This window comes from Camelus ferus, chromosome 19 (assembly GCF_009834535.1).
Source record: "Camelus ferus isolate YT-003-E chromosome 19, BCGSAC_Cfer_1.0, whole genome shotgun sequence".
NCBI classification, from domain to species: Eukaryota; Metazoa; Chordata; class Mammalia; order Artiodactyla; family Camelidae; genus Camelus; species Camelus ferus.
The window spans coordinates 15,953,731-15,980,055 of record NC_045714.1 but is presented as its reverse complement, the minus strand read 5'-3'; the positions used below and the strand labels follow the sequence as shown (position 1 = coordinate 15,980,055).

Sequence of the window (26,325 nt, the reverse complement as noted above, 5' to 3'; positions counted from 1 at the left end):
GCCCTGGGGCCCTGCCAGGAGAACCCAGGAATATCCTGCCTTGTCATTAGGAAATCAACAGAGCAAAACTTGTGGGCTGTGTCTGAAGTAGCCCAAATGACTGATCTAAAGAAAGTCAATTCAATTCAAATATCCGCTGGGACCCTTCTGTGTGGCAGCCCAGAGAGCAACAGGCCACCTGCTGCCAAGGCCTCTGCCCAAGGCGCCCGGAAGTGCCCGAGCCTGCGCTGGGGGAGGCTGTGCGGTCAGTCTAAGGGCTGCTGCATCAGGAAACGTGCAGCCTGGGCTTCATGTTCCTTCTCATTAGTGGCCAAAACTCAGAGATGATAAATTCCTAGAAGTTCAGCTACATTTCTGTTAGAAAAAATCAAATGTGTCTTAGTGTACATGTGTTTTACACTTATTTTAAGACAGCCAAATAGAAACCTTATTTTAGATTTGTGAAGCCTTAAATACCGATCTTACGATTTCTGTTCCTCCTCCCAACTGCTCCTCTTTAGAGCGGAAACTCCCTTTCAGCAGTGACGTCCACGTCCTTGGGACCAAGCCTCCTGCAGACGTAACAGCCGTGTACTGATGCACAGGTGCGTCTGCAGAGCCCGTGGCACTTGTGTCACTACGGATGAGGCCCCACCACCTCTCGCCCTGCCCGCCCCAGGCCAGCTGCACAAGACCTGTCACACCGCCGGCCGTCCTCTCCCAGGTCTCCGTGTACTGCCCCTCCCATCTCCCCACCAGCTGCCCTGTGGCCTCCACAGCACAGCCCAGCTTCCCCAGCCTCCAGCTGTGCACACACCAGTTCACACCCCATTGCTACAAACCAGCACAACCCAAGAGCCACAGAGCCACCTCACCTGCTCTGAAAGCGCCCCACACCCGACCCGAAGGTCACCACTCAGGTGCCAAGCACCATGTCCTAGCCTCCAACCTCCAGCACCTGCAGAGGCAGCCCCTTCCCCTCCTGCTGTGTCTGTAAAGTGATGCTTCTGAGAAGGATCACTCTTGGCAAACACGGAGCCTCCACTTCCTCAGCTCAGTATGTCCACACTTTCTCCTCCCACTGGCCCAAAAGTAAACGTGAAAAAAACCCCAAATTTGGAACACATAAGGTCCAAGTTAACTGAAGGAGACTGTAACACCTCAAAGCCAGCATATAATTCCACAACAACCAAGGTATGTTAGGCTTTTTCAAAGGAAAAAACAGATTTTTTTTAAAAAAGTAAAAAGGCCTAATTATTTTTTAAGGCACTTCACTTTTCAGTGGTCATCTTTCCCAAGGACAGCTAACCTCCGAGCCTGCACAAGTGACAAGGCATCTCCAACACGACATCTTCATAAGACTCTCCACATTGTCAGTATTTCTGACCAACTCAGCTGAAAAAGAGCCCCAGCCATGCAGCAATCACCTGCGCTCATGAATGCCAGCCCTGGAAAGCAGTGCCCACCTTACAAACATCTTGTGACTGGTAAGGGGCACAGGGAACTTTCTGGACAACAAAAAGGTTCTGTATTTCCTGAGCTAAATGATGGAGATATAAATACATAAATTACCATGAAAACGAACTCTTACTAAAATTAACGGAAAAATGAACGCACAGCACTTACCGAAGTTCAGGAAAATCAGCTTGGCCTGTATCCCAGGACACAGTTTGACAAGAACTGGAATGGTCAGGTACAACCCCACAACGCAGAGGAGTATCTTCCTCAGTCGGAAGCACAGGCTCTTCCGCCTGCAAGAGAAAAGCAGTGAGCAGGTCAGAGGCGCTCGGCTTCTCTACGTTTATCAACAGCTTTGATCCAACAAGAGTCAGTGATAAGAGAGGCCCCTCCACCCGCTTTTGTCTTTTAATTTGCACCTAAAACTCTACCAGAGGATAAAATGTCTTTTCCTGAAAGCCAAGGAAACAGTCCTGTTGACGTCCTAGTAACCCTTGGGATCCAAACACAGCACAGATGTCAGATCCCCAGAAAGTGCCCAACTGTTGGTCGGGAGCTGCAACCTCATCTCAGGAGAGCAGCTGGCTGCCTGGGGGCATCTGATGACCCTCTGCTGGCAGGCGCAGGTGCGGGCCACCCGTTAGCTCCCTGCAGGAAGCACGCGCTACACAGAACCTGCCCAACCAGGTCCTGGGAGGGAGCAGGGGGCTGAGAACAAGATGTGGCCTTCAACGCCTGTTCTCGAGTTTCCGCCCGCGTTCCCTGCAGAGGCCCTTTCTCTGGGCTCCTCGGGCCAGGTCATCACCCCAGGTCTCCAGACCCTCTTCTAATCTATAACCAGCTCCAAGACTTTCTCATCCTGCTCCCCATCCCCTTTTCAAAAAACGTCCCTAGTGAAGAGACTCTTAAACTTCTTGGACTAAGGGCCTCTCTACAACTAAAAAATTAAGCTTCTGTTTATATGGTTTATGTTTATTACAATTTGTTTTATGAGAAGTTAAAAATAGTTTTAATACCTATTATTATCTAATAATAACAATAAACAACCCATTACATGGTAATATAATTAACATCCATTATAAAAACATTCTCCAATATGAAAAATTTTAGTGAGGAGACTGGCATTAACATTTTTATAGATTTCTTTAAGCCAGATAGCTTAACAGAAGACAGATGGATTCTCATTTCTGCATCTGCATTCAATCTGCTACAGAACCATACATCACGGAGCATCTGGAAATCTCCTGAAACCCAATGAAAGAACAAAGGTGAAAAAGGCAAACAGCATCTCAGTGTTATCATGAAATAGCTCTGACCTCAAGGACACGGTGAAGGTCCTGGGGAACCCACAAGCCTCGAGCACACATGGAAACTGCTGCTTTAACTCCACATACCAAGTCTCAACCTTAATGGGGCTAGCTATTTGGCTCTGGACTGCTTCGAAAAACAGTATTTAAGATGCTTTAAAAAATGCACCTTGAACTGCTGACACAAGCAACAACACAGAAGAGCCTCAAAAGCATTGCGCTCAGTCAGTCAGACAGATACATGCAATGACACACTGTGCAATTCCATTCATCTAAAAACCTACAGAAGGCAGAACTACGACAGGGACAGAGGAGCAGAACAGCGGCGGAAATACTCTGCACCTGGACTGCGGCCGTGGACAAACGGTTGTGCATGCGGGTAAATTTACAGGTAAATAAGACCTCAGTAAAGCTGAAGACAACATGCACACCTAACAATGTAATGCACTCACTCATGGACCAGGCTCATCCAACGACAGGAAGCAGAGCACCTGGCACCCCTTGGGCAGGGGCCACAAGGCAGCAAAGTGTGCCGCCTGCAACGGGGCTGCGCTCTCAGCGCCGCGGGGGGGGGGGGGGGGCAGAGGGCTGTGAGAGAAGCACCTGCTGCAGGGTGATCTGACCTGGTCTGGGTTGCCAGGGAGGGGCCACTGGGTAGAAATACTAACTCAGGAATACAGGACTTAACTGAATGATGCAGGAGACATTTAAGACAGCATCTTAAATTCCATGCACAATCCCTGTGTTCAATGAGGAAAGGCATATAATATTGTGGTAAAGGTGCTGACTCTGCAGTCAAATAATCTGGTCCAACATCCAACCTGCCACTTACTAGCTGTGCCATCTTGGGCAAGATACTTAAACTCTCTGAGACTTGATTTCCTCCCTGGTGGTGGGGACAGACATGCTGCCTCTTCTGTGGGGCTCCTGGGAGGTCTACACACAACAGTGCAGGCAGAGTGCACACAGGAGGCCCTGGCACCAGGCCCGTGATATTTCAGAGCCGACACCACCATCTTTATACCCTCATCAGAGAAAAGCGCGGGGTCTGCGCACAACCAACGACCCTAATGAACGGAAGGCTGGGTGTGATGCAGAGGTCCAAAGGGGCCAAGAAGGATCCAGGGCTTCACTCTGAGAGAAACCAGAGAGCCCGTAAGAACTGAAGAGCCCACTGTCAAACACAGCCACCGACCGCCTGGTGCAGAGCGGGTGCTGGCGTCCTCTGCTCCAGCCGCCCTCAGCCACGCTTGTGTCCCTCCCACAACGTGCCCACGCACCCTCTGGCGCCCGCTGTGAGGTGTTCAGGTAGCTTGAGATTTTATCCCTGAAGAAAAGGAAAGCAAGTCCACACCAAGACGTGTTCAAAACTGTTCGTGGCAGCTTTATTCACAACACCCAGAAACTGAGACGACTCGAATGTCCATCAGTGGGTGAGCAGGTAAACTTGGTCTGTCCTCAGAATGGAACACTGCACAAAAGCCACAGGAGCCAGCTAAGGACACACGAGCCACGTGGACGAAGCCCAAGGTAACTGCGCCAAGGGAAAGATGTCGGAAGATGACCGGATCACCAACAGGCGCACCTACCAAGTGCTCCTATTTGTTAGCAGAATTAGTATTTTCCCTCCTGTGCTATTTCAGGGTGATGCTTTCTCTGTGGACGGTGGCTTTTCATCTCTGTGTTTTGAAACAGTGTACACAAGACGAAAACCACCTGATCCTTATAAAGTTAAAAGAATTTACGAAAAAGGAATAAGGAGAATGGAGGTTATGAACAATGTTTAGGGAAAAAAAATCACTTTCCTCATTTCTTCTTAAGCACAGTCCCTGAGTTTACAATGGTGTGAAAGCTATACACATTCAGCAGAAACCGCACTTGGAATTTTGACCTTTTCCAGGGACAGTGACATGGGGTGCAACCCTCTTCTTGTGACGCTGGGCAGCGGGCGCAGTTCCCAGTCAGCCACACGGTCTATGTGGACACTCACCCTGCTTTTCACTTTCAGAGCCACATTCAAGAAATTACATGAGGTATTCAACATTTTACTGTAAAACAGGCTTTGTGTTAGATGGTTTTGCCCAAATGTCAGCTAATCCAAGTGCTGTGAGCACCTTTAAGGCAGGCCAGGCTCAGCCACGGTGCTCGGTGGTCAGCTTTATTAAATATATTTCTGACTGAAGACTTTTACAACTTCTGACAGGTTTATCAGGACGTAAGACCATTGTAAGTCAAGGAGGATCTGTAACTCCCACCTCCTTCTTGTGACAATCTCGTTAAAATTCTCAGGAATTCCCTTGGCTGCAGTCTTCACTGGTCACTGCTCGTAGCTCCTAGCCAGAAGTGTTCGTGGTTCTTGACGGTTTCACTGCAGGAGTGAGCACTTCCCGCACGGCCAGGGAGGGAAGCACCTCCTCCGTCCAGCACTGCTGCGGCCTGGTGTCACCACAGAGGCCTGTCTCTCCACACTTCACACGTCCATGTGCACAGGCACAATGTTTGCCTGTACAATGCTTCAGTGTGCTTTTCTTCAAAGGTTACTCATATAATTAGTACCATAAACAGATAATCAGACTCATTTGCCATGAAATAAAAGTGAATTGTAAAAATAAATATAATGAATGGACTTACCAGACAGCCCGGCAGTTGAACGTCCTGGGCATTTAGTCATGAGAAATAAAGACTCACTTTAGAGCAGGAACTTACACACAAATGTTTACAGCACCTCTAGTCACAACAGTCTCAAACTGGCAACAACGCAGATGCCGCAACAGGCAAACAGATAAACAAACCATGGACCACTACTCAGCAGCTGAAAGGGATGAACTACCACCCCCGTGCCAACCTGGATGAACTGGAGAATTGCGCTGAGGGGAAGGTCAATCAATCCCTAAGGGTTATACAGCACAAGTCCATTCATGTAACAGTCTTGAAATGATGAAGTTATAGAGATGGAGAGCAGATTAGTGGTTGTCCAGGCGTAGCGGTGGGATGGGGAAGGCTGGGTGGGCATAAAGGGTGTCACGGAGAGGCTGGTGGTGATGGTACAGGTGAGGTCCTGCGATGAGACTGCACAGCATCTCACACACACATGCGCAGTGAGTGCACATAAGCTGGAGAAGCCTGAACAAGCTGGGTGGACCGCATCAGTGCCAACTTTGGGGGCTTGACTCTGCACTATAGCAGTGTAAGGTGCTGCCATGGAGGGAGGCTGGGGAGAGGAGCACTGGATGTCCCTGAACATCTCTGTGCAACCTCCTATGAATACATAATTACTTCAAAATAAAAAGGTAAAAATAAACCAAAAAATTGGAAAGTTGCTACATCTAAAACTATAGTAAATAAAACATAAGTAGACATTAATAAGTCTGATCAACTTGTTGGATTTCACGTGTTCTCTCAATTTGTCCAACTAAATACATGCTCTATTTTCACATATGAGGAAACTGAGTCCCAAGGAGCTGACTTGCCCGAGCCTGCAGGGCAGGCCTGACTGACCTCTGCCCCTGTGCTCCTGTGGGCCTACTGAGGCATCCCCAGCTCTGCTGACCCCTTCACCCTGGCCTCCCTTCCTGGAGACGAGGCCCAAACTAGAGGCAGGAGGTCCAGAGCACCCAACACACAATCTGGGATTTAGTCTCCTGTGATGACAGATTTTTAGACATTTTTTGATAAGAGGACTCAAACAGATTACTTGAGAAAAGGACAATTTGTGCAATCTACAACTTCCTGCTGTGTCCTAGAAGGGCAGACCCAAAGCAAGCCTTGGTAAGTAACTGGTTGGTAAGAACTTGAGATGGAGGCTGAGAGGGAAGGGAGGGGTGAGGAGGTGCCTGGGAAAGGCCAGAGGGTCGCAGAAGGAAGCCCGGAGCCCTCGGTAGGCATGCGGGTGGCCTCAGGGTGACACTAGCTGGTTCCGCTGTGGCACTAGTGAAAGACCAGACAGACAGATCAATGGAACAGAGGAGAGAGCCCAGAAATAGACCCACAAAAATACAGTCAACTGATCTTTGACAAAGGGGTAAAATCAACCCAATGGAGCAAACACGGTCTCTTCAACAAGAGTGCTGAAACAGCCAGACATCCACGTGCAAAAAATGAATCTAGACGCAGACCCCACACCCTTCACAAAAAATAACTCCAAACGGATCATAGAGCTCAGGTAAAATGTGAGACTGAAACTCCCAGAAGGTAACAGGAGAAAATCTAGGCAATCTTGGGTGTCATGATGACTTTTTAGCCACAACACCAAAGGCACAATCCATAAAAGAAAGACTTGATAAGTCAGACTTCATTAAAAACAAAAACGTCTGCTCTGTGGAAGACAATACCAAGAGAACGAGAAGACAAGCCAGAGACTGGGAAAAACTGTTCACGAAAAACACACTGGATAAAGGCCTGCTATCCAAAATGTGCAAAGAACTCTAAGAACTTGACAATGAGAAAACAGCCCAGTTAAAAAACTGGCGTGAGCCCGAACAGACACCTCGCCAAAGAAGACATACGGACGCAGTAAGCACGTGAAGCGACGCTCCACCCAATGTGCCATCAGGGAAATGCGACGTGAAACAACAGCGAGGTGCCGCTCCACGCCCATCAGAGCGGCCACAATCCACAACGCTGCCAGCACCCAGCGCTGGCAAGGGGGTGGTGCAGCCACTTTGGAAGACAGTTTGGCAGTTTGTTACAAAACTAAACATACTCTTACCATCTGATGTAGCAATCATGCCCCTTGGTATTTACCCAGACGAGCTGAAAACTTACATCCAAGTGAAAATCTGCACACGGATGTTTACAGCAGCCTTATTCATAATTGCCAAAATTTGGAAGCAACCAAGATGTCGTTCAATAGGTGAATGTGTAAATAAACTGTGATGCATCCAAACAATGGAATATTACTCAAAAATAGAAAGGAATGAAGGGTGAGGGGGGTTGGAAGGGACAGACTGGGAGTTCGAAATTCGTATATACTGATAGGCATATGTAGAATAAACAAGATTATACTGTATAGGACAGGGAAATATATACAAGATCTTGTGGCAGCTCACAGCAAAAAAAATGTGACAATGAATATATGTATGTTCATGTATAACTGAAAAATTGTGCTCTACACTGGAAATTGACACAACATTGTAAACTGACTATAACTCAATAAAAAAAAATGTTAAAAAAAAAAAAAAAGAATGAGCTCTGAAGCCATGAAAAGACTTACAGGAAGCTTAAATGCATATTAGTAAATGAAAAGACAATCTGAAAAGGTTACATAGCATATGATTACAACTATATGACACCCTAGAAAAGGCAAAACTGTTACCAAACTAGCTTCCTCCTGCCAAATGAGCAGCACTTCAAAACACTGAGGTGCTGAAGTTTGCAGCAGAGAGGGTTTGCTCTCCAGGTAGCTCTCAAGGTGAGAAGATGGGTGAACAAGTCTCAGGTCTCCCTCCCTGAAGCCAAGGGGCTCAGGGTACTTACGGGACAAAGAATAAAGCAGCAGGATGGTCTGAGGCATGGGGAGCGTGGGGAAAGGTGACTGGAAAATGTGCAGTCATCATCGCTCTGCACAGGCGTAAGACTGTGAGAATGGAATGACCTGAGAATGGAATTTTTGGCCCTCTCATGTCAAAAGGTCATGAAGTGGACAGTGGCACAGGCCCAGTTGGAGGGTCAGTGGTCCTATCCAGTCCTAACCAGCTCAGCCCAAACTAGACACAGCTGACTCCAAGCTCCTGGAAAACAACTCAGACAAACAAACATTCTACCGTTTAGACTAAGTGCTCCCTGGAGGACACGGAAGTCCTTTGTGGACGACCTTGATCAGTGAAGGCAGGTGAATGGGTTTCACTAATGATCACCCACATTTCAAAACTAACTGAGACAGCAAAAGAGTCAGTGGCTGCCACGGGTTGGAGAATGGAGGGATGAGTGGGTGGAGCACAGGGGATTTTTAGGGCAGTGGAAGTATCCTGGACGATACTACAATGGTGGACACAGGTCATTACACATTTGTTAAGACCCCAGAATGTGCACCAAGAGTGGCCCTAATGTAAACTATGGCCTTTGGGAGAATGGCGTGTCACTGCAGGCTCACTGACTGTAATAGATGCACTGTTGTGGCAGGGAAGTGAGTAGTGGGGAGGTTGTACGTGGGGGCAGGAGACAGACAGAAAATCTCTATACTTTCTGCTCAGTTTTGCTGTGAACCTGAAACTGCTCTAAAAAATAAAGTTTAAAATAGTCAGTCACACATAAGCAGACAGTTGGGTGGTGGCTCTCGGGGCTGTGGGGAGGGGGAGGCAGGGAGCTCCTAGCCAGCCGGCAGGAAGGTGCAATTATGCAAGATAACAAGCCCCAGAGCCCCGCTGGACAACGACGTCCCTACCTCCCGCAACACTGCACCACGCACTCCAAAACGGATGTGTCCTTACGACTAGGACAAAACGTCTCATGACATTAAGATGAGTGTCTTATGACACGACAAAAAGATAAACTTTAAAAATAGTTTACTTATTAAAACAACGAATAACAACAGCGCTCCTTGGAGTTCTGACATGTTTGGGGCCTCAGGAAACCCAAACCCCAGGGTGGGAGGCGAGGGCGGTGCAGGAACGGCGAGACAGCGCTTAGTGGATTCAGGCGAACGGAACTGAACTTAAATTCCACACTAGGAGCTGCACAGGACTGGAAAGAGAAACTAGTCTTGAAAACGCAAGAGCCCTTGTGTTAGAGATTTTATATCATTATTTCTATCAGAAAGTTCTATGCTTGTACGTAATTAAGTTCTGCAGAAGTAACTAAGCGGCAGGTTTTGTAATCGAGAGGAACAGCGGCACGGTGTTCTCAGCAGAGTTCTCCCTGGAACCTTCTCTCTCCGAGTCCTGAAACAGTCCTCTGTCTGTCTTGAGAACTGCACTGGGGTGGCTCCCTGGGGTATGCTCATTTCTCTCTCACCCTGGGAGTTTTTTCTTACACAGGATATGTAAGTTTCCAGATTTCTGATGTTATCTCTTGATATGAATATTTACTGATGAAACACATTCATTTAATTTTAATATATGAGAGTTGTATAAGTTTCTGGTAATTAAATTTAATTTCTCAAAATTCTATTTCAGTCAGTGCTATGGTCAGGAATAAATCTTGTCAGCAAGTCTGAAAATCTTTTTAAAAGGCACTCAGAAAAAAACTTTACAAGTCTGTATCGCATTTGCACAATCAGCAAAATGAAAAATATTTTCACATTTAGAAAAAGTTCATTCAAAAAAATACAAAATTGATGAAGTTATCCAAAAGCTGTTTCTTTAAGAAAAAACAAGAAATAGACTAACACTTTTTTGGCTAGAAAGAGAATATAAATATACAAAATTAGAGATCAGAAAAGAGATAAACAGAGGTGAAAAGATTTTTTTTAATAGAGAATATTATGTGCTTTGTAAGCTAATAAAATTTTTGTAATTCAATGATATATAGGTCTTTTTGTAAGAAAATATAAATGGTGATAATTCACTCAAATTGTCAGAAAAAAATAAATAAATCCTATACCCAAAGGAGGTACTGGATAAAGCTATCAAAGAATTATGTCCCTAAAGGACACTAAGCCCCTAACTTTCAAGAAACAGATGTGTATCATATCACACCACCTGTGGAAAAACACAGAAAAGAGAAAATGTTCAAAATCAAAGCTGGTTTTAGTATAATTGAAAGATAGAACCACAAAGAAATGACCAATGAATTTCAACTAAGAATAAAAATACAAAAATCCTGGTAGTTTAAAAGAAAATCAGGTAGGAATATAAAACGGTGCAGCTTCTGTGGAAAACAGTCTGGTAGTTCCCCCAAAAGTTAAACAAAGAATTTCTGTACAGCCCAGCAATGCAACTCCCAGGTGTACACCCAAAAGACATGAAAGCAGTCTCAAACAAGACACCTGCAGACCAATGTTAACAGCAGCAGCATTACAATAGCCTGAAGGTGGAAGCAACCCAAGTGCCCATCAACACATGAATGGATGAACAAGACATGATATACACATAGTGGAATATTACTCAGCCATGAAAAGGAATGTAGCATATGCTACAACGTGGTTGAACCTTAAGCACATGCTGAGTGATGGGAGGGCATAGCTCAAGTGGTAGAGTGCATGATTAGCATGCAGGAGGTTCAGAGTTCATTCCCCAGTAGCTCCTCTAAAAATAAATAAATAACCTAACTACCCCCCACCACAAAAAACTGAAACAAAACAAAACAAAACACGCTGAGTGAAATAAGCCAGGCATAAAGAGACAAATACTCTCTGATTCCACTTATATGAGGTACCTAGAATAGGCAAATTCATAGAGAAAGAAAGCCGAAACACTATTTAGCAGGGGCTGAGGGGTAGGGTGAGGAGGAGGAGTTAACATCTGCTAGGTAACAGAGCTTCTGTTTGGGAAGAGGGAAAAGTTCCTGAAGTCGACAGTGGTAATGAGGCAAAACACTGTGAGTGTGTTTAATGCCACTGAATTGTACACTTAAAGGTGGTTAAAACAGTACATTGCACGTTAGGTCTATTTTATCTCAATTAAAGAAAAATCAAGTCCAGGGTACATAACAAAAGATTAACACAATGTGTACACAGGCAGATTTACTCCAGGAGCAGAAGGATCAGCCAGGGTAGCAGTCAGAGGATGAGAGAGAGACTCTAAAGGGTTAACAAGTTCAACATGCAGTCCCAACAATCACCATGTAGTAAACCAGGACCCAGGAACATCCCCCTAGATGACAACATTCGTACCTATCTCAGAATGGTGATCAAGACCAAGTGGCACTTGGGGGTAAAACACAAGACCGAGGTAGAATGTTTACCATCATCAACATGACTCAACACTATCCTGGAAGTGTAAGTTAAAATAATAAAGCGAGAGAAAATACAAAATAAAACTATTAAAAATGGAAGAGAAAAATAGAAGTTAATTGTCTATATAAAAAAATCCATGAGACTCAACTGAAAAGCTATAGAACAAATGATGATGATGATGATGATGATGATGATGATGATGATGATGATGATAATGTTTAAGGAAGTGACCAGTTGCCAAATAGATGCCAATACTTTTCCTACATACCAGGATTTAAAAATTAAAACATGCACTGGGGAAAGGTCTATATCACAATAGGAAAACATTTTTTTAATTTCCCAAGAATCACCTTAACAAGAAATGAGAAAACTGGGGCAGAGGGCCAAGATGGCGGAGTAGAAGGATGCTCGTAGCTCACCCTCTCCCACAAATACACCAAAACTCACACCTATGGACCCACCCAGCCAACCAGAGCACCTGCTGAACTCCAACAGAACATTGCCCTCTTCAAAAGACAAAGACGCCACGAATGTGGTAGGAGAAAAGGCAAAAAGAAAGAAGAAAAAGCAAAACACCGCGGGACCGGTCCCGTGGAGAGGGAGTAGCAAAGGAGGAATGGCGCTCATTCGCTGGGTCTCCCCTTCTCCAACAGAGAGTCCAGTGGGACAAAGGGGGAGCCTCCGAGGCTCAGATCTGTACGGAGCACCCCTTGACCGACAGAACCAAGTTAAATAGGCACAGAGGGTCCCTGTGACACCCAGCCCGAGATGTGAGCCGACAGCTGGGGGATGGGACAGGCTGCCCGAGCCAGGCAGAGGACTGGGGCGGCTGCACTGATGTAGCCCCGGGGGACTGCAGCGGGCTGCACGCCATGGCTGAGAGGGGACACAGAGCAGAACAACCTGCGCCCCCCATAAGTTACAAAAAAAAAAAGAAAAGAAAAGAAAAGAAAAGCAACGCTGCTGGTGTGCCCTGGGGGGAGGGCGCCATAGCTTTTGTCTCCTCAGACCCGCGGAGCCATTACTGGCACTTCTCGCGATAAGAGAGACGGGGAACAGCCACAGCCGCCACATCCTCCTGTGCACCCCTGGCAAGGGCGGGGCCAAGACCGAGACCTGAATCCGCACCTGGGGGCTCTGCAACCTCCTGAGCAGGACTGAGATTTGATTACAGCCAGAGGCAGATAGGACCTTTCTGCCCTGGCACCTCAGAGAACTTGCGCCACCAAGACAACGCGCTGGGTTTTGGCATGGAGCAGGGGCAGGGCTGTTCTCCTGTCTTCCAGAGACCCCCCTATGGAGTGTCGACCCCAGGCAGAGCGAGCAGCTGCACAGAGCAGCAGAGCAGCTGGCGCCTGGAGAAGGCAGGCAGCCACCCGCCTTCCTGGCAAGAGTGCAGCACCTGACCATGGTGCTGGGAGGGGGCACGATCCACCCCCTGACCTCACCCGAGTGCAGCATCTTACTGCGGCATTGGCAGGCGGGGGTGACCTGCCTGCCCACTGTGCAAAAGGGCAGCACCTGAGCGCAGTGCTGGGAGAGGGCACGATCTGCTTGCTGATAGGCAATGGGAGCAGCACAAACAAGGGCACCGATGGAGGGCCTCTGGAAACCGCAAGCTGAGTCCGTGAAACAGGGAGAAGACAGAAAAACTTCTCAATAAAATCATTAAGAGTGCACGGTCTCCAAGAGAACACATTCCTTTTTTTGTTTTTACCTTTTTTTTTTAATCTGTTCTATTTTCTATTACCTTTTTAATCTTTATTTTTTAAACAATTGTATATGTCCACAGTTTTAATCCCTTTAAAAATTTTCTTTTAAAACCTTTTTCTTATTATTTTTAAAAATCCACCTCATTTCACTTTTATTTCTCTTGGTTTTGATCTCCTGTTATTGATTATACACAGATTTCAAATATTGCTTTCTGATTTTTTCTCCTTTTCTAAAGGTTTTTAAAGACGTCTCAACTTGATTGCTATTCAGCATCAACTTGCTCTTCTATTATTGACTATACACTGTTTTCTAAGCTTCTTTTCTCCATTCTTTTAAAATTCTCGTTTTATCTTTTTTTAGAAATCTGTTTTACTTTCTATTACCTTTTAAAATTTTACTTTTCAAACAATTGTATATGTCCACAGTTTTAATCCCTTTAAGATTTTAAAAATATTTTTGTTATTATTGTCTTTAAAAATCCACCTCATTACATTTTTATTTCTCTTGGTTTTGATCTCCTGTTACTGATTATACACAGGTTTCAAATATTGTTTTTTGATCTTTTCTCCTTTTTTTTTTTTTAAGGTTTTTAAAAGATGTCTCAACTCAATTGCTATTCTGCTTCAACTTGCTCTTCTTTTATTCATTATACACTGTTTTCAAACATTTTTTTCTCCCTTCTTTTAAAATTCTCTCTTTTTTGTAAGTTTTATTACTACATAGACTTTAGAAAGATAAATAAATAAACTCCTTAAGGACCACAATAGATAACTGATACTCCCTCCATAAGCCACAGTACCACAGAGATATAAGCAATATGAAGCGGAGGAACCACTCCCAATTAAAAGAGCAAGAGAAATCCCCTGAAAGAATGATCAATGAAACAGACATGGATGGCCTACTAGATCAAGATTTCAAAAAGGGAGTGATCAAAGTACTGAAGGAACTAAAAGAGATAGCATTTAGAGATATATAAAATATGTCAAAAATGAAGTTGAAGCTATAAAGAAGAGCCAAGTGGAACTGGTAAACTCTTTGCTGAGATGAGAACTGATCTAAAGGCTGTACAAAGCAGGCTAGATAATGCAGAGGAATGAATAAGGGACCTAGAAGACAGGACAACAGGAAGCACTCAATCAGAACAGCTGAGAGAAAAACAAATAAAAAACAATGAAAATATAAGGGACCTATGGGATAATATAAAGTGTGCCAATCTATGCATAATAGGGGTTCCAGAAGGGGAAGAAAGAACAAAGGGGACTGAAAAGGTATTGGAAAAAATCATGGCTGAAAACTTCCCAAACCTAAAGAAGGAATCAGATAGCCAAGTACAGGAAGCTCAGAGGGTCCCAAACAGGAAGAACCCAAACAGACCCACACCAAGACATATCATAATCAAGATGGCCAGAGTCAAGGATAAGAAATGATCCTAAAGGCAGCAAGAGAAAAACAAAGAGTGAGTTACAAGGGAGCCCCCATAAAGCTCTCAGCTGATTTCTCTACACAAACACTACAGGCCAGAAGGGAGTGGCAAGATATATTCAAAGTCCTGAATGAAAAAAAGACGCAGCCTAGGATACTTTATTCAGCAAGGCTATCCTTTAGAATAGAAGGAGAGATAAAGAATTTCACAGACAAGCAAAAACTAGAAGAGTTTAGCAACACTAAACCCATGCTAAAAGAAATAGTGACAGGTCTACTCTAAATACAAAAGAAGCAGGATGCTACAAAAGTGAGAAACTCCTAACTGGAAAGGTGATGACTATCATGAATTACAAAAAGAATAAACACAAAATTGTAAAAGAAGACATCTACATCATTAAGAGTAGGAAAGGAAGCAAGAAAATACAGAATACTTTTTTTCTTTTTTAAATTTTCTGTTCTCGGTAGTATGGGTTTGAGCTTATATTACTATCTGTTTAATACAAACAGTTTTAGTAATGGGTTAACAGATTTACAAAAAAGGGTAACCACAAGCCAAAAACTTACAAGCGAGTCACAAAAACTAAATAAAGATCTATTTAAATCAAAGATTTTATTTACAAAGGAAAATTACCAAACCACAAAAGGAAGAAGAAAGGAACAAAGAGGAAATACCAAATCAACTGCAAAAATAAGTTCAAAATGGCAATAAACACACATCTATCATTAATTACTGTACATGTTAATGGACTAAACGCTCCAGTCAAAAGACGTAGAGTGGCAGACTGGATAATAAAGCAAGAACCTTCAATATGCTGCATACAGGAGACCCACTTTAGGGAGGACACATACAGATTGAGAGTGAAAGGATGGAAAAGGATATTCCATGCAAATGGAAAAGCCAAAAAAGCAGGTGTTGTAGTACTGATTTCAGACAAAATAGACTTTAAAACAAAGGTTATAAATAAAGACAAAGAAGGACATTTTATAATGATTAAAGGAGTAGTACAAGATGAGGATATTACACTCATTAATATATATGCACCCAATATAGGAGCACCTAAGTACATAAAAAAATTATTAACAAAGATAAAGGGGGAAATTGATGGGAATACAATCATTGCCGGAGATTTTAACACCACGTTAACATCACTAGACAGATCTTCCAGACAGAAACTAAATAAGACAACAGAGAAATTAAACAATACAACAAAAAAATTAGATTTGGTGGACATTTTCAGAGCATTACACCCTCCCAAAATAGGATATACATTCTTTTCAAGTGCACATGGAACATTTTCTAGGATTGATCATGTACTTGGGCACAAAAGAAGCCTCAACAATTTTAAGAAGATAGAAATTACCTCAAGCATCTTTACTGGCCACAATGCCATGAAACTAGAAATCAACTACAGACAAACAAAGGAGGAAAAAAGGAAAGCATGAAGATTAAACAACATGCTATTAAAAAAACCAATGGGTCAACGATGAAATCAAAGTTGAAATTAAAAAATACCTTGGGACAAATGAAGATAAAAACACAACCACACAAAATTTATGGGACGCGGCAAAGGCAGTGCTAAGAGGGAAGTTTATAGTGATATAGGCCTTCCTCGAAAAAGAAGAACAATCTCAAATAAATAATCTAATCCACCAGCTAAACGAATTAGAAAAAGAAGAGCAAAAGAACCCAAAAGTCAGCAGAAGGAACGAAATAATAAAGATCAGGGAGGAAATAAAATAGAGATTTAAAAAACAACAGAAAAAATCAATCAAACCAAAAGCTGGTTTTTTGAAAGAGTAAATAAAATCGACAAACCTCTGGCCAAACTCACAAAGAAGAAAAAAAGAGAGCACAAATTAGCAAAATAAGAAAGGAAAATGGAGAAATTAAAACAAATAACATAGAAAAACAGACTATCATATAGGAATATTATGAAAAACTATATGGATCCAAACTGGATAACCTAGAGGAGATGGACGAGTTTCTAGAAACATACAGTCCACCAAGACTGAATCAAGAAGAAACTGACCACTTGAACAAACCGATCACTAGAAATGAAATTGAATTACTAATAAAAAACCTCCCTACAGATAAAAGTCCAGGACCGGATGGCTTCACTGAGGAATTCTACCAAACATAGAAAGAAGAACCCATACCAGTCCTTCCCAAACTCTTCCAGAAGACTGAAAAGGAGGGAATACTCCCAAACTCATTCTATGAAGCCACCATCACCCTGATACCAAAACCAGGCAAAGACACCACCAAAAAAGAGAATTATAGGCCAATATCACTGATGAACATAGATGCCAAAATCCTAACCAAAATATTAGCAAATAGAATCCAACAGCACATAAAAAAGATTATACATCATGACCAAGTGGGGTTCATCCCAGGGACACAAGGCTGGTTCAACATATGCAAATTAATCAATGTAATACATCACATCAACAAGAGAAAGGATAAAAACCACATGATCATCTCAATAGATGCAGAAAAAGCATTTGATAAAATTCAACACTCACTTATGATAAAAACTCTCACCAAAGTGGGTATAGAGGGAACATATCTCAACATAATAAAAGCTATATATGACAAACCTACAGCCAGCATAGTACTCAACGGTGAAAAACTCAAAACCTTCCCACTAAAATCTGGGACAAGACAAGGATGCCCACTATCACCACTCCTATTCAACATAGTCTTGGGAGTCCTAGCCACAGCAATCAGGCAAGAGAAAGAAATAAAAGGGATCCAAATTGGAAAAGAAGAGGTAAAAGTGTCACTATATGCAGATGACATGATACTATACATAGAAAACCCTAAAAGGTCCACACAAAAACTACTAGAAATAATTGAAGAATTCAGCAAGGTAGCAGGTTACAAGATTAACGTTCAAAAATCAGTTGCATTTCTTTACACTAATGATGAATCAACAGAAAAAGAAAGTAAAGAAACAATCCCCTTTCAAACAGCACCCAGAGTAATAAAATACCTAGGAATAAATCTAACCAAGGAGGTGAAAGATTTATACATGGAAAACTATAAAACACTGATTAAGGAAATTAAAGAATACTTAAAAAAATGGAAAGATATCCCATGCTCCTGGATTGGAAGAATCAGTATTGTTAAAATGGTCACACTGCCCAAGGCAATCTACAGATGTAATGTAATCCCTATCAAATTACCCAGGACATATTTCACAGAACTAGAACAAATCATAGTAAAATTTATGTGGAACCACAAAAGACCTATAATTGCCAAACCATTACTGAAGAAAAAGAAAGAGGCTGGAGGAATAACTCTCCCAGACTTCAGACAATACTACAGAGCTACAGTCATCAAGACAGCATGATATTGGTACAAAACCAGACATATGGACCAATGGAACACAACAGAGAGCCCAGAAATGAACCCACAAACTTTTGGTCAACTAATCTTCAACAAAGGAGGCAAGAATATACAATGGAATAAAGACAGTCTCTTCAGCAAATGGTGTTGGGAAAACTGGACAGCAGCATGTAAATCAATGAAGCCAGAACACTCCCTTACACCATACACAAAAACTCAAAATGGATCAAAGACTTAAACATAAGACAAGATACAATAAGCCTCCTAGAACAAAATATAGGCAAAACAGTATCTGACATACATCTCAAAAATGTTCTCCTAGGGCAGTCTACCCAAGCAATAGAAATAAAAGCAGGAATAAACAAATGGGACCTAATTAAACTTACAAGCTTCTGCACAGCAAAGGAAACCATAAGGAAAACAAAACGACAACCTACAGAATGGGAGAAAAATTTTGCAATTGAAACAAAGGCTTGATCTCCAGAATATATAAGCAGCTCATAAGACTTAATAAGAAAAAAACAAACAACCCAAACCAAAAATGGGCAAAAGACCTAAACATGCAATTCTCCAAGGAAGACATACAAATGATCAATAGGCACATCAAAAAATGCTCAGTATCACTAATTATCAGAGAAATGCAAATCAAAACTACAATGAGGTATCACCTCACACCAGTCAGAATGGCCACCATTCAAAAATCCACAAATGACAAATGCTGGAGAGGCTGTGGAGAAAAGGGAACCCTCCTACACTGCTGGTAGGAATGCAGTTTGGTGCAGCCACTGTGGAAAACAGTATGGAGATTCCTCAAAAGACTAGGAATAGACTTACCGTATGACCCAGGAATCCCGCTCCTGGGCATATATCCAGAAGGAACCTAGTTCAAAGAGACACCTGCACGCCAGTGTTCATAGCAGCACTATTTACAATAGCCAAGACATGGAAATAGCCTAAATGTCCATCAACGGATGACTGGATAAAGAAGTGGTATATTTATACAATGGAATACTATGCAGCCACAAAACCCGACAACATAAGGCCATTTGCAGCAACATGGATGTTCCTGGAGAATGTCATTCTAAGTGAAGTAAGCCAGAAAGAGAAAGAAAAATACAAGATCGCTCATATGTGGAATCTAAAACAAAACAAAACAAAACAAAAAGAAAAAAACATAAATACAAAACAGAAACAGACTCATAGACACAGAATACAAACTTGTGGTCGCCAAGAGGGTGGGGGGTGGGAAGGGACAGACTGGGATTTCAAAATGCAGAACAGATAAACAGGATTATACTGTATAGCACAGGGAAATATATACAAGAACTTGTGATAGCTCACAGCAAAAAAAAAAAAAAGTGTCAATGAATATATATATGTTCATGTATAACTGAAAAACTGTGCTCTACACTGGAATTTGACACAACATTGTAAAATGACTATACCTCAATTAAAAAATGTAAAAAAAAAAAAAGAAATGAGAAAACTATGGAACTTTATAGTCAGGAGTATGAAGCAAGATTTGGTATAATGATGAAATGTTATGTTCCTTTGTGGGAAGATTTAATATTTCAAGATGTCTTTTCTCCTTTTGATTTATTATAAATGGAATTGTTTTCTTAATTCATTTTGGATTATTCATTGCAAATGTACAGAAATTGTTTTTGTATATTGATCTTGCATCTTGCAATCGTGCTGAACTTATGAGTTCTAAGAGCTTTTTAGGAGATTCTTCAGGATTTTCTAAACATATGATTATGTCATATACAAACAGAGAGAGTATTACCTCTTCCTTCCCACCTGGATACCTTTTATTCCTTGCCTAATTGCCATGGTTAGAATCTCCAATACAATGCTGAGTAGAAGTTATAACCAAGTAAACATCCTTGATTTCTTATTCCTGCTTTAGGGGGAAAGTGTTTAGTCTTATGTATGACATTCACTGTGGGTTTTTCGTAGAAGTCCTTTAACAGGCTAAGGAAGTTCCCTTTTATTCTTGGTTTGTTGAGTGTTTTCATCATGAAAGAATGTTGGATTTTGTCACATTTTTTTTCCTACATCTATTGAGATGATTATATGGTATATGTCATTGATTGTTTTTGAAATGGTAAACCAACTCTGCACTCCTGCGATAAATCTCACTTGTTCATGATGTAAACTTTTTATATTTTGCTGGATTTGGTTTGCTACTGTTTTGTTGAAGAGTTCTGTGTCTACATTCATAAGAGATACTGTGTCTGTAGCTTTGTTTTCTTGTGGTATCTTCCCCTAGTTTTAGTATCAAGGTCATATGAACTTTATGGAATGGGTTGGGTCATGATTCCTCCTCTTCTGTTTTTGTGAGAGTTTGTGAAAAATTTGTAATTCTTTAAATATTTACCAGAATTTACAAGTGAAGCCATCTGTTCAGTTTCTGTTTCTTAAGCCGGTTTCAGTAGTCTGTGTATGTTTCTAGCAATTTGTCCATTTCATCTAAATTATTAGCATACAATTGTTTATAGTATTCCCTTATGATCCTTTTTATTTCTGTAAGGTTAGTAGTAATGTCTCAATTTTCTTTTCTGATTTTAGCTATTGCACCTTCTTTCTCCCTTTTTTTTTTCTTGATCATTCTAGTTAAAGGTTTGTCAATTTTGTTGACCTTTTCAAAGAACAATTTTTGGTTTTACTGATTTTCTCTATTGTTTTTCTATTCTTTATTAATTTCTGCTCTACTCATTATTTCCTTCTTTCTGCTGGTTTTAATTTGTTCTTTTTCCAACATTTAAGGTAGAAGGCTAGCTTATTCATTTGAGACCTTTTTAAAACATAGGCATGTACAGCTATAAATTTCTCTCTAAGTACTACTTTAGCTACCTCCCGTTAGTTTTGGTTTGAGGAGCTTCATTTTCATTCATCTTAAGGTAGTTTTAAATTTCCCTTGTGATTTCTTTGAGCCATCAGTTATAAGGTATCTATTCTCATGAAATTTTTAATGACCCCTAATAAAAGGGATGCAGCTTAAATATATTTTAAAAAAAAACACTAGTTGCTAGCACTAATACTGGGATGTTAAAAACCATCTCTGTTTAGCAGTGTCCAAAATCCTCTTCAGTTGAAATTTACTTAATTAATTTTAATATGCACTAAAGCGCTGAGACCTGCAGCCTGAAAACCTTGTTCTGAATGATCTCGGCATGAGGCAGGGCAGAAGGATGGAAGGATCAGGGAGAAAGCAAGGAGCTGAAAGCTGCTCCTGGGGCATGGAAGGAGGAAATCCTACATAATAACATGCAGACTCAGATGCCACCAAGGACCAAGCAGGTAAGTGGTTTCTTCTCAGATCATGGGGAAAGGACACACTCTACCCAAAGGTGTATGTTTTTACTCTGAAGTAATTTTTATACCATTCTTCTGGGTTACTGGTTCCTACACTGCACACCCTAAGGAGGCTCCTGGAGTTGCTGCCTCACCTCCTTGAAAGGGGTCAAAAGTGGCGTAGGTATCCGGGGTCAGGCACACTTCCAGTCCTGAGGTAACTAGCAGGCATGTGAGAACTTGAAGACCTGATGTTTTTTCCCCCTTACACATGCATTTAGATAATATCTGGGCCAGTATCTTTCTATCTCTTTTGCTGTCTGACTCCAATAAGTATTTTTAAACTTTGTGTCTCTTGAAACAATTTTGAGTTCACATCTAAAATTTGTTATTTGACACAACATTGTAAAATGACTATAACTCAATAAAAAATGTTAAAAAATAAAATAAAATTTGTTATAAGTTTAATTAGTTGCAGAGGGTGTAATTTTTGGTAAATAGTAAATACTGATGATTTTAAATACACAACTCTCTTAAATGTATGCAACAGAATCAAAATACTACAGTGACTTAACACCTACCGTCACTCATTTTGAAAATACAGGAATACGCTACAATTAGGTTAGAAACCATTTGTGGCTCCTTCTTCTCCTTGAAAATGAATTCCCATTTTACTTTCCAAACAGAACGCTATCCTGATATAGTATGCTATGCTTCAAACTGTTGATATTCCTGCCATGTCCCTCCTGAACAAAAAATAGAAATGGAAAAATTTATGTATCTGTAGCAACAAGGCTCTACATTAAAAATGTTTTCTTCTGGATTGAGTTATCATTATAATTATTATCATACACATTAGTCAAAATGACAAGTATGTTATATTTTTGGTAAGTTAATATTAAGCATCAAAAAGTAAACTTTTATTGAAAATGCATTTCTGAATGAGTTGGATTCCACTACTTTTCCAAATGCATCATGTCTCTCTCTATATATTACTTACTGATAGAAAACAGAGAAGAGTTAGCATGAATTCCATGTCTGCTCTTGGTTTTTAAAGATGTAAGTACTGAGAACCTGTTCACAACAGTAACAGAGAAAGGAAGTTCACTGGTATCACCACTTCTCCAGGGTTAAAAACTTAAATTTTTAATGAGCTAGCTCAACTGAGCCCTTTCATTTTCACTGACAGCTAAGAATTTGACACCACCTGACTTGCAAAATAATTTTTATACAGTCACGAGACATTCACTTCCTCAGTTTTTCCACTTTTACCAAGAACCGAGCCCTCTTCTCCACTGTGCTAAGTCATCACCTCGCCTTGTATCTGGTCAAGTCTCTCACCCCACCCCCACCTTTGAGGTCTAAACCCTGGACCTGCCTTTAGCAAGGGTCCCCTACCCTCAATGTCTCTTCTTGGTAATTTTCCATCTGCTGAGCACCTACTCTATCTGTTGTCTATACATCCTGAGCTATTTCTTCACAAGGCGTCCAGACAGGCCTGTACAGGGAACTGACCTTCCATGGCTCCCTCTGCCCACGCTGCCAGGCCCTGTCCTTCCCACCCCAGCTCCCACCTCCCTGCAGTCACTAGAGCTTTAGGCCCCTGCCTCCCTCAGGGGCTCCACACAGCATCTACCTGAGGCTGAAAAGGAAAAATGACAAACTGGAAGCAGGTAGGGTGTTTTACTCACTCAGTTGGGCTTTGAGAGCACCCAGACTGCTGCTCGGTATTTCCAAAAAGTCCCTCACCCAAAATTTAGTCCATTGCCTCCACAAGATTACTTATCAGGCGAAATGAAAATCTGAAAAGTTAAATATTGTAAAAAGCATTAGCCCTCATCTTGAGCAGGTAAACTTGTTCTGTCTCCCAAAAACTAAATTCAGATAAAAAGATAAAGTAGGGCAAAGACAAGAAACCACTCCCTCGTAAGTTGGTGAGTTTGGTGTGACTGCGGCTGTGCTGACTCATGGCTAGACTGCCAGGACGGTGAGTGCAGGAAGATGGTCTACATCTGACTGTGTATGCAACTACGGACACATGCCACCTATAGCTGATCCCCGAGCAGCACAGGGGCAGGGGAGCCCACCCACCACACAGCTGAAAAGCCAAGCAGAACTTAAAAGTTGGCCCGTGTCTCTGCAGTTCCACATCTGCAGATTCAGCCAGCCATGGATCACGTGGGACTCTGGTACCTATTTGGCATATGCGTGGACCTGCACTGTTCAAACCCTTATTGTTCAAGGGTCCACTGTAAATGTGACGTTTTCCCACCCCTGGATGGTACTGCCAAGTTAATCTATAAAACCCCTCAAGGACCTCTGTTCTAATCAGCTTACAGGGAAATAAATGCTAAATTAAATATTACTAAAACTCCCAGAAGTATAGGAATTAGCCCAAATATTTTTCAAGTTCATGTATAAACAAGGTCAGTTTGGTATTATCAGTTTAATAAACACAGTTGCTCAGAGTTATCAGCATTAAGTATAATATGAGCACACGTTATTTGACTAATAAACATGGGTAGAATAACAATTTGACAGGTCTACTAGATTTTTAAGGTTATAAAAATTTTAAGTTCAACCTAAGAATAAAAGTACAAGTGAATCTGCAGTAAAATAAATTGCATGAAATTCATTATTCATGTCTAGTGCAACAATAAAACAATTTAAAAAGCCCATGTATTGTAGATACTGACAGGCATATGCAGAATAGATAAACAAGATTATACTGTGTAGCACAGGGAAATATATACAAGATCTGGTGATAGCTCACGGTGAAAAAGAATGTGACAATGAACATATGTATGTTCATGTATAACTGAAAAATTGTGCTCTACACTGGAAATTGACACAACATTGTAAACTCAATTTAAAAAATGTTAAAAAAGAATTTTACCTGCTGTGAAATGCCAATATTATAATAGGGTTTGTAATTTTCACTTAATGTACATCTGAAAATAAATATAAAAACACTAAAAAAAAGTATTGAATTTTCTAAGGTTTTTTATTTTGATTTTTTACACTTGCCTAACATGCACATGTTGTAAAAATAATAAACAGGGAAACAACTTCACGATGACGAGCTCTGCTTAATGTCTTATGAAATTTTTCATGAACAATCCAAGCATAATTGTTAAGAGCAAGTATATTAGGTCGATGTAAGTGAAATAAAGTTTTATGAATGGATTTTTCAACAGTAATTACTTTTTATGATATGTATGCCTAAAATAGTTTCAAAAATCTTTTTGATAACTTTCAACTTTAAAGTCATACTAAATTAAGTAACAGACATTTATAAAATACTTATTTCTAAAAAGATAAAATACTAAAATATTCATTATTAAGCCTAAGTTTAGGTTTATACGCTTTTGGCTTTTTATTTTTATATACTACAGAGAGGCTAAAGATAATTGAGTCTGGTAATAAACATGTTCTTTTTGCCACACTGAAAAATTGTATTCTGAGGAAGCAATATCTGTAAAATTGTGAAATGGGATATTCATAAAATTTGCTAATCTGTCACAAAATGTTGGTATGACAGACAATTCACAATTGTCTACAACCTAGTTTTCTCGGAAAGATAAAGGTTACTAGAAATAATAAGGACAAAGGGCAACAACTTTGCATGAAAAGTAGGCAAGGAATATAGTAAGTGTTTTTGTCAAGGGAAAAAGAGTAAATTTTGTCCTAAAGTAAAATAACTGCTTGTTCCAGAATGAGAGAAAAGGGAAGAGCAGGACAAAGCCTGAATGGCTACAGAGAGCTGTAGGTAGTTCATGGGAAGGAATCTTAGACGCTGCGTCGTCAAAGCTGGCTAAGGTTGGATGAATTTATTTATAGGGTTAAAAAAAATGAGCTTGAGTATTAATACTACCCGAATGCAAAACTAGTATTTGGTTGTCTCACTGTTAAAATGATAAAAATTCCTTGGACTATAGGTCTGCTCTTAACAAATAAGTGGCTGTAAAAGAGTTCTCTTTCCATTTTAAGCAATCTGCCCAGGAAACAAAGGTTTTAAGTCTTATCAGAATATCTTCTTTATGTCAACCTTTATATCATGTCTTTGGCTATTTAAGAGACCCAAGTTCTGTTACAATCATGTTACCTGCTACAGCTACTTTTGAATTCGTTTATTATCACTTTGGTTAAATAAGTGAAGCATTGTTTCACAGTGATCTATGACCCTATTTAGGTAAGTGTTCAAACCTTTTGATGTTTTTGATAACTTGTGGTATTTTGCCTTCCCAAAATCAAATCCTAAAATAAATCTTGATTTCAAACTGTTTCGGGATTTCCCAGAAGGCACCTGGAAAATGGCAGTTTGTTCCTTAGCTTGTAAAAAGAGCTATTAAAGACAGTCAGATCTATCCGATGTGCTGAGTTGCAAGTAAGTACTGTGAAAAAGAGATGCTCAACCTGCCCTAGGTTGTGTTAATAAATGTTGTTAATATAAGCATTTCAGAAATTGTGTAACATTCCCAGAAATTTGTCAATGCCTCCGCTATCCGTAATATGTGCTGGTGTAATTCTGGTTAGGATTTAACATGCTTATGTCATAGAAACCGAAGTTCCTTGTCAACTGCATTATTTTTACAATGAACTCTCATCGTATCTTGAACCATGGCCATTCTAAGCCTTTTGTCGTCCACAGACAGTTTCTGTTTTACACTGAGTCTTCTCTAAGAGCGTTTGCCATCAGTCACAGGTCAAAGTGCAACAAAAAGAGACTCTCTCAGACACCCATGGGGAGGACCAAGACACACACTCCAGGGCTTCTGACGGCAGTGCTTTCTGACCATTCCACTGGTCTGAGTAAAGATTTCCATTGCTCCAGTGGAGAAGCTGATGGACTCAAGAAAACTACCAACATGAGATCAAGGAGAACAAGAGTTAATTACACGGGACTGAATGAAATGATCTTGAAGAACGATTTTTTTATGGCTTTTGTTTGGAATATTGCTGAT

General features: G+C 41.1%; 1 protein-coding gene across 1 annotated transcript in view; it reads right to left on the bottom strand.

Annotated features, from left to right (window-relative positions):
• The window catches only part of ABHD12 (abhydrolase domain containing 12, lysophospholipase), a 70,386-nt gene that overhangs the window by 18,052 nt on the left and 26,009 nt on the right, over nucleotides 1-26,325 (bottom strand). Inside the window, exon 2 of the mRNA XM_032461689.1 lies at nucleotides 1,606-1,730. Within this exon, the coding sequence (XP_032317580.1) occupies nucleotides 1,606-1,730 (125 nt within the window). The remainder of the gene's footprint in view (nucleotides 1-1,605; nucleotides 1,731-26,325) is intronic.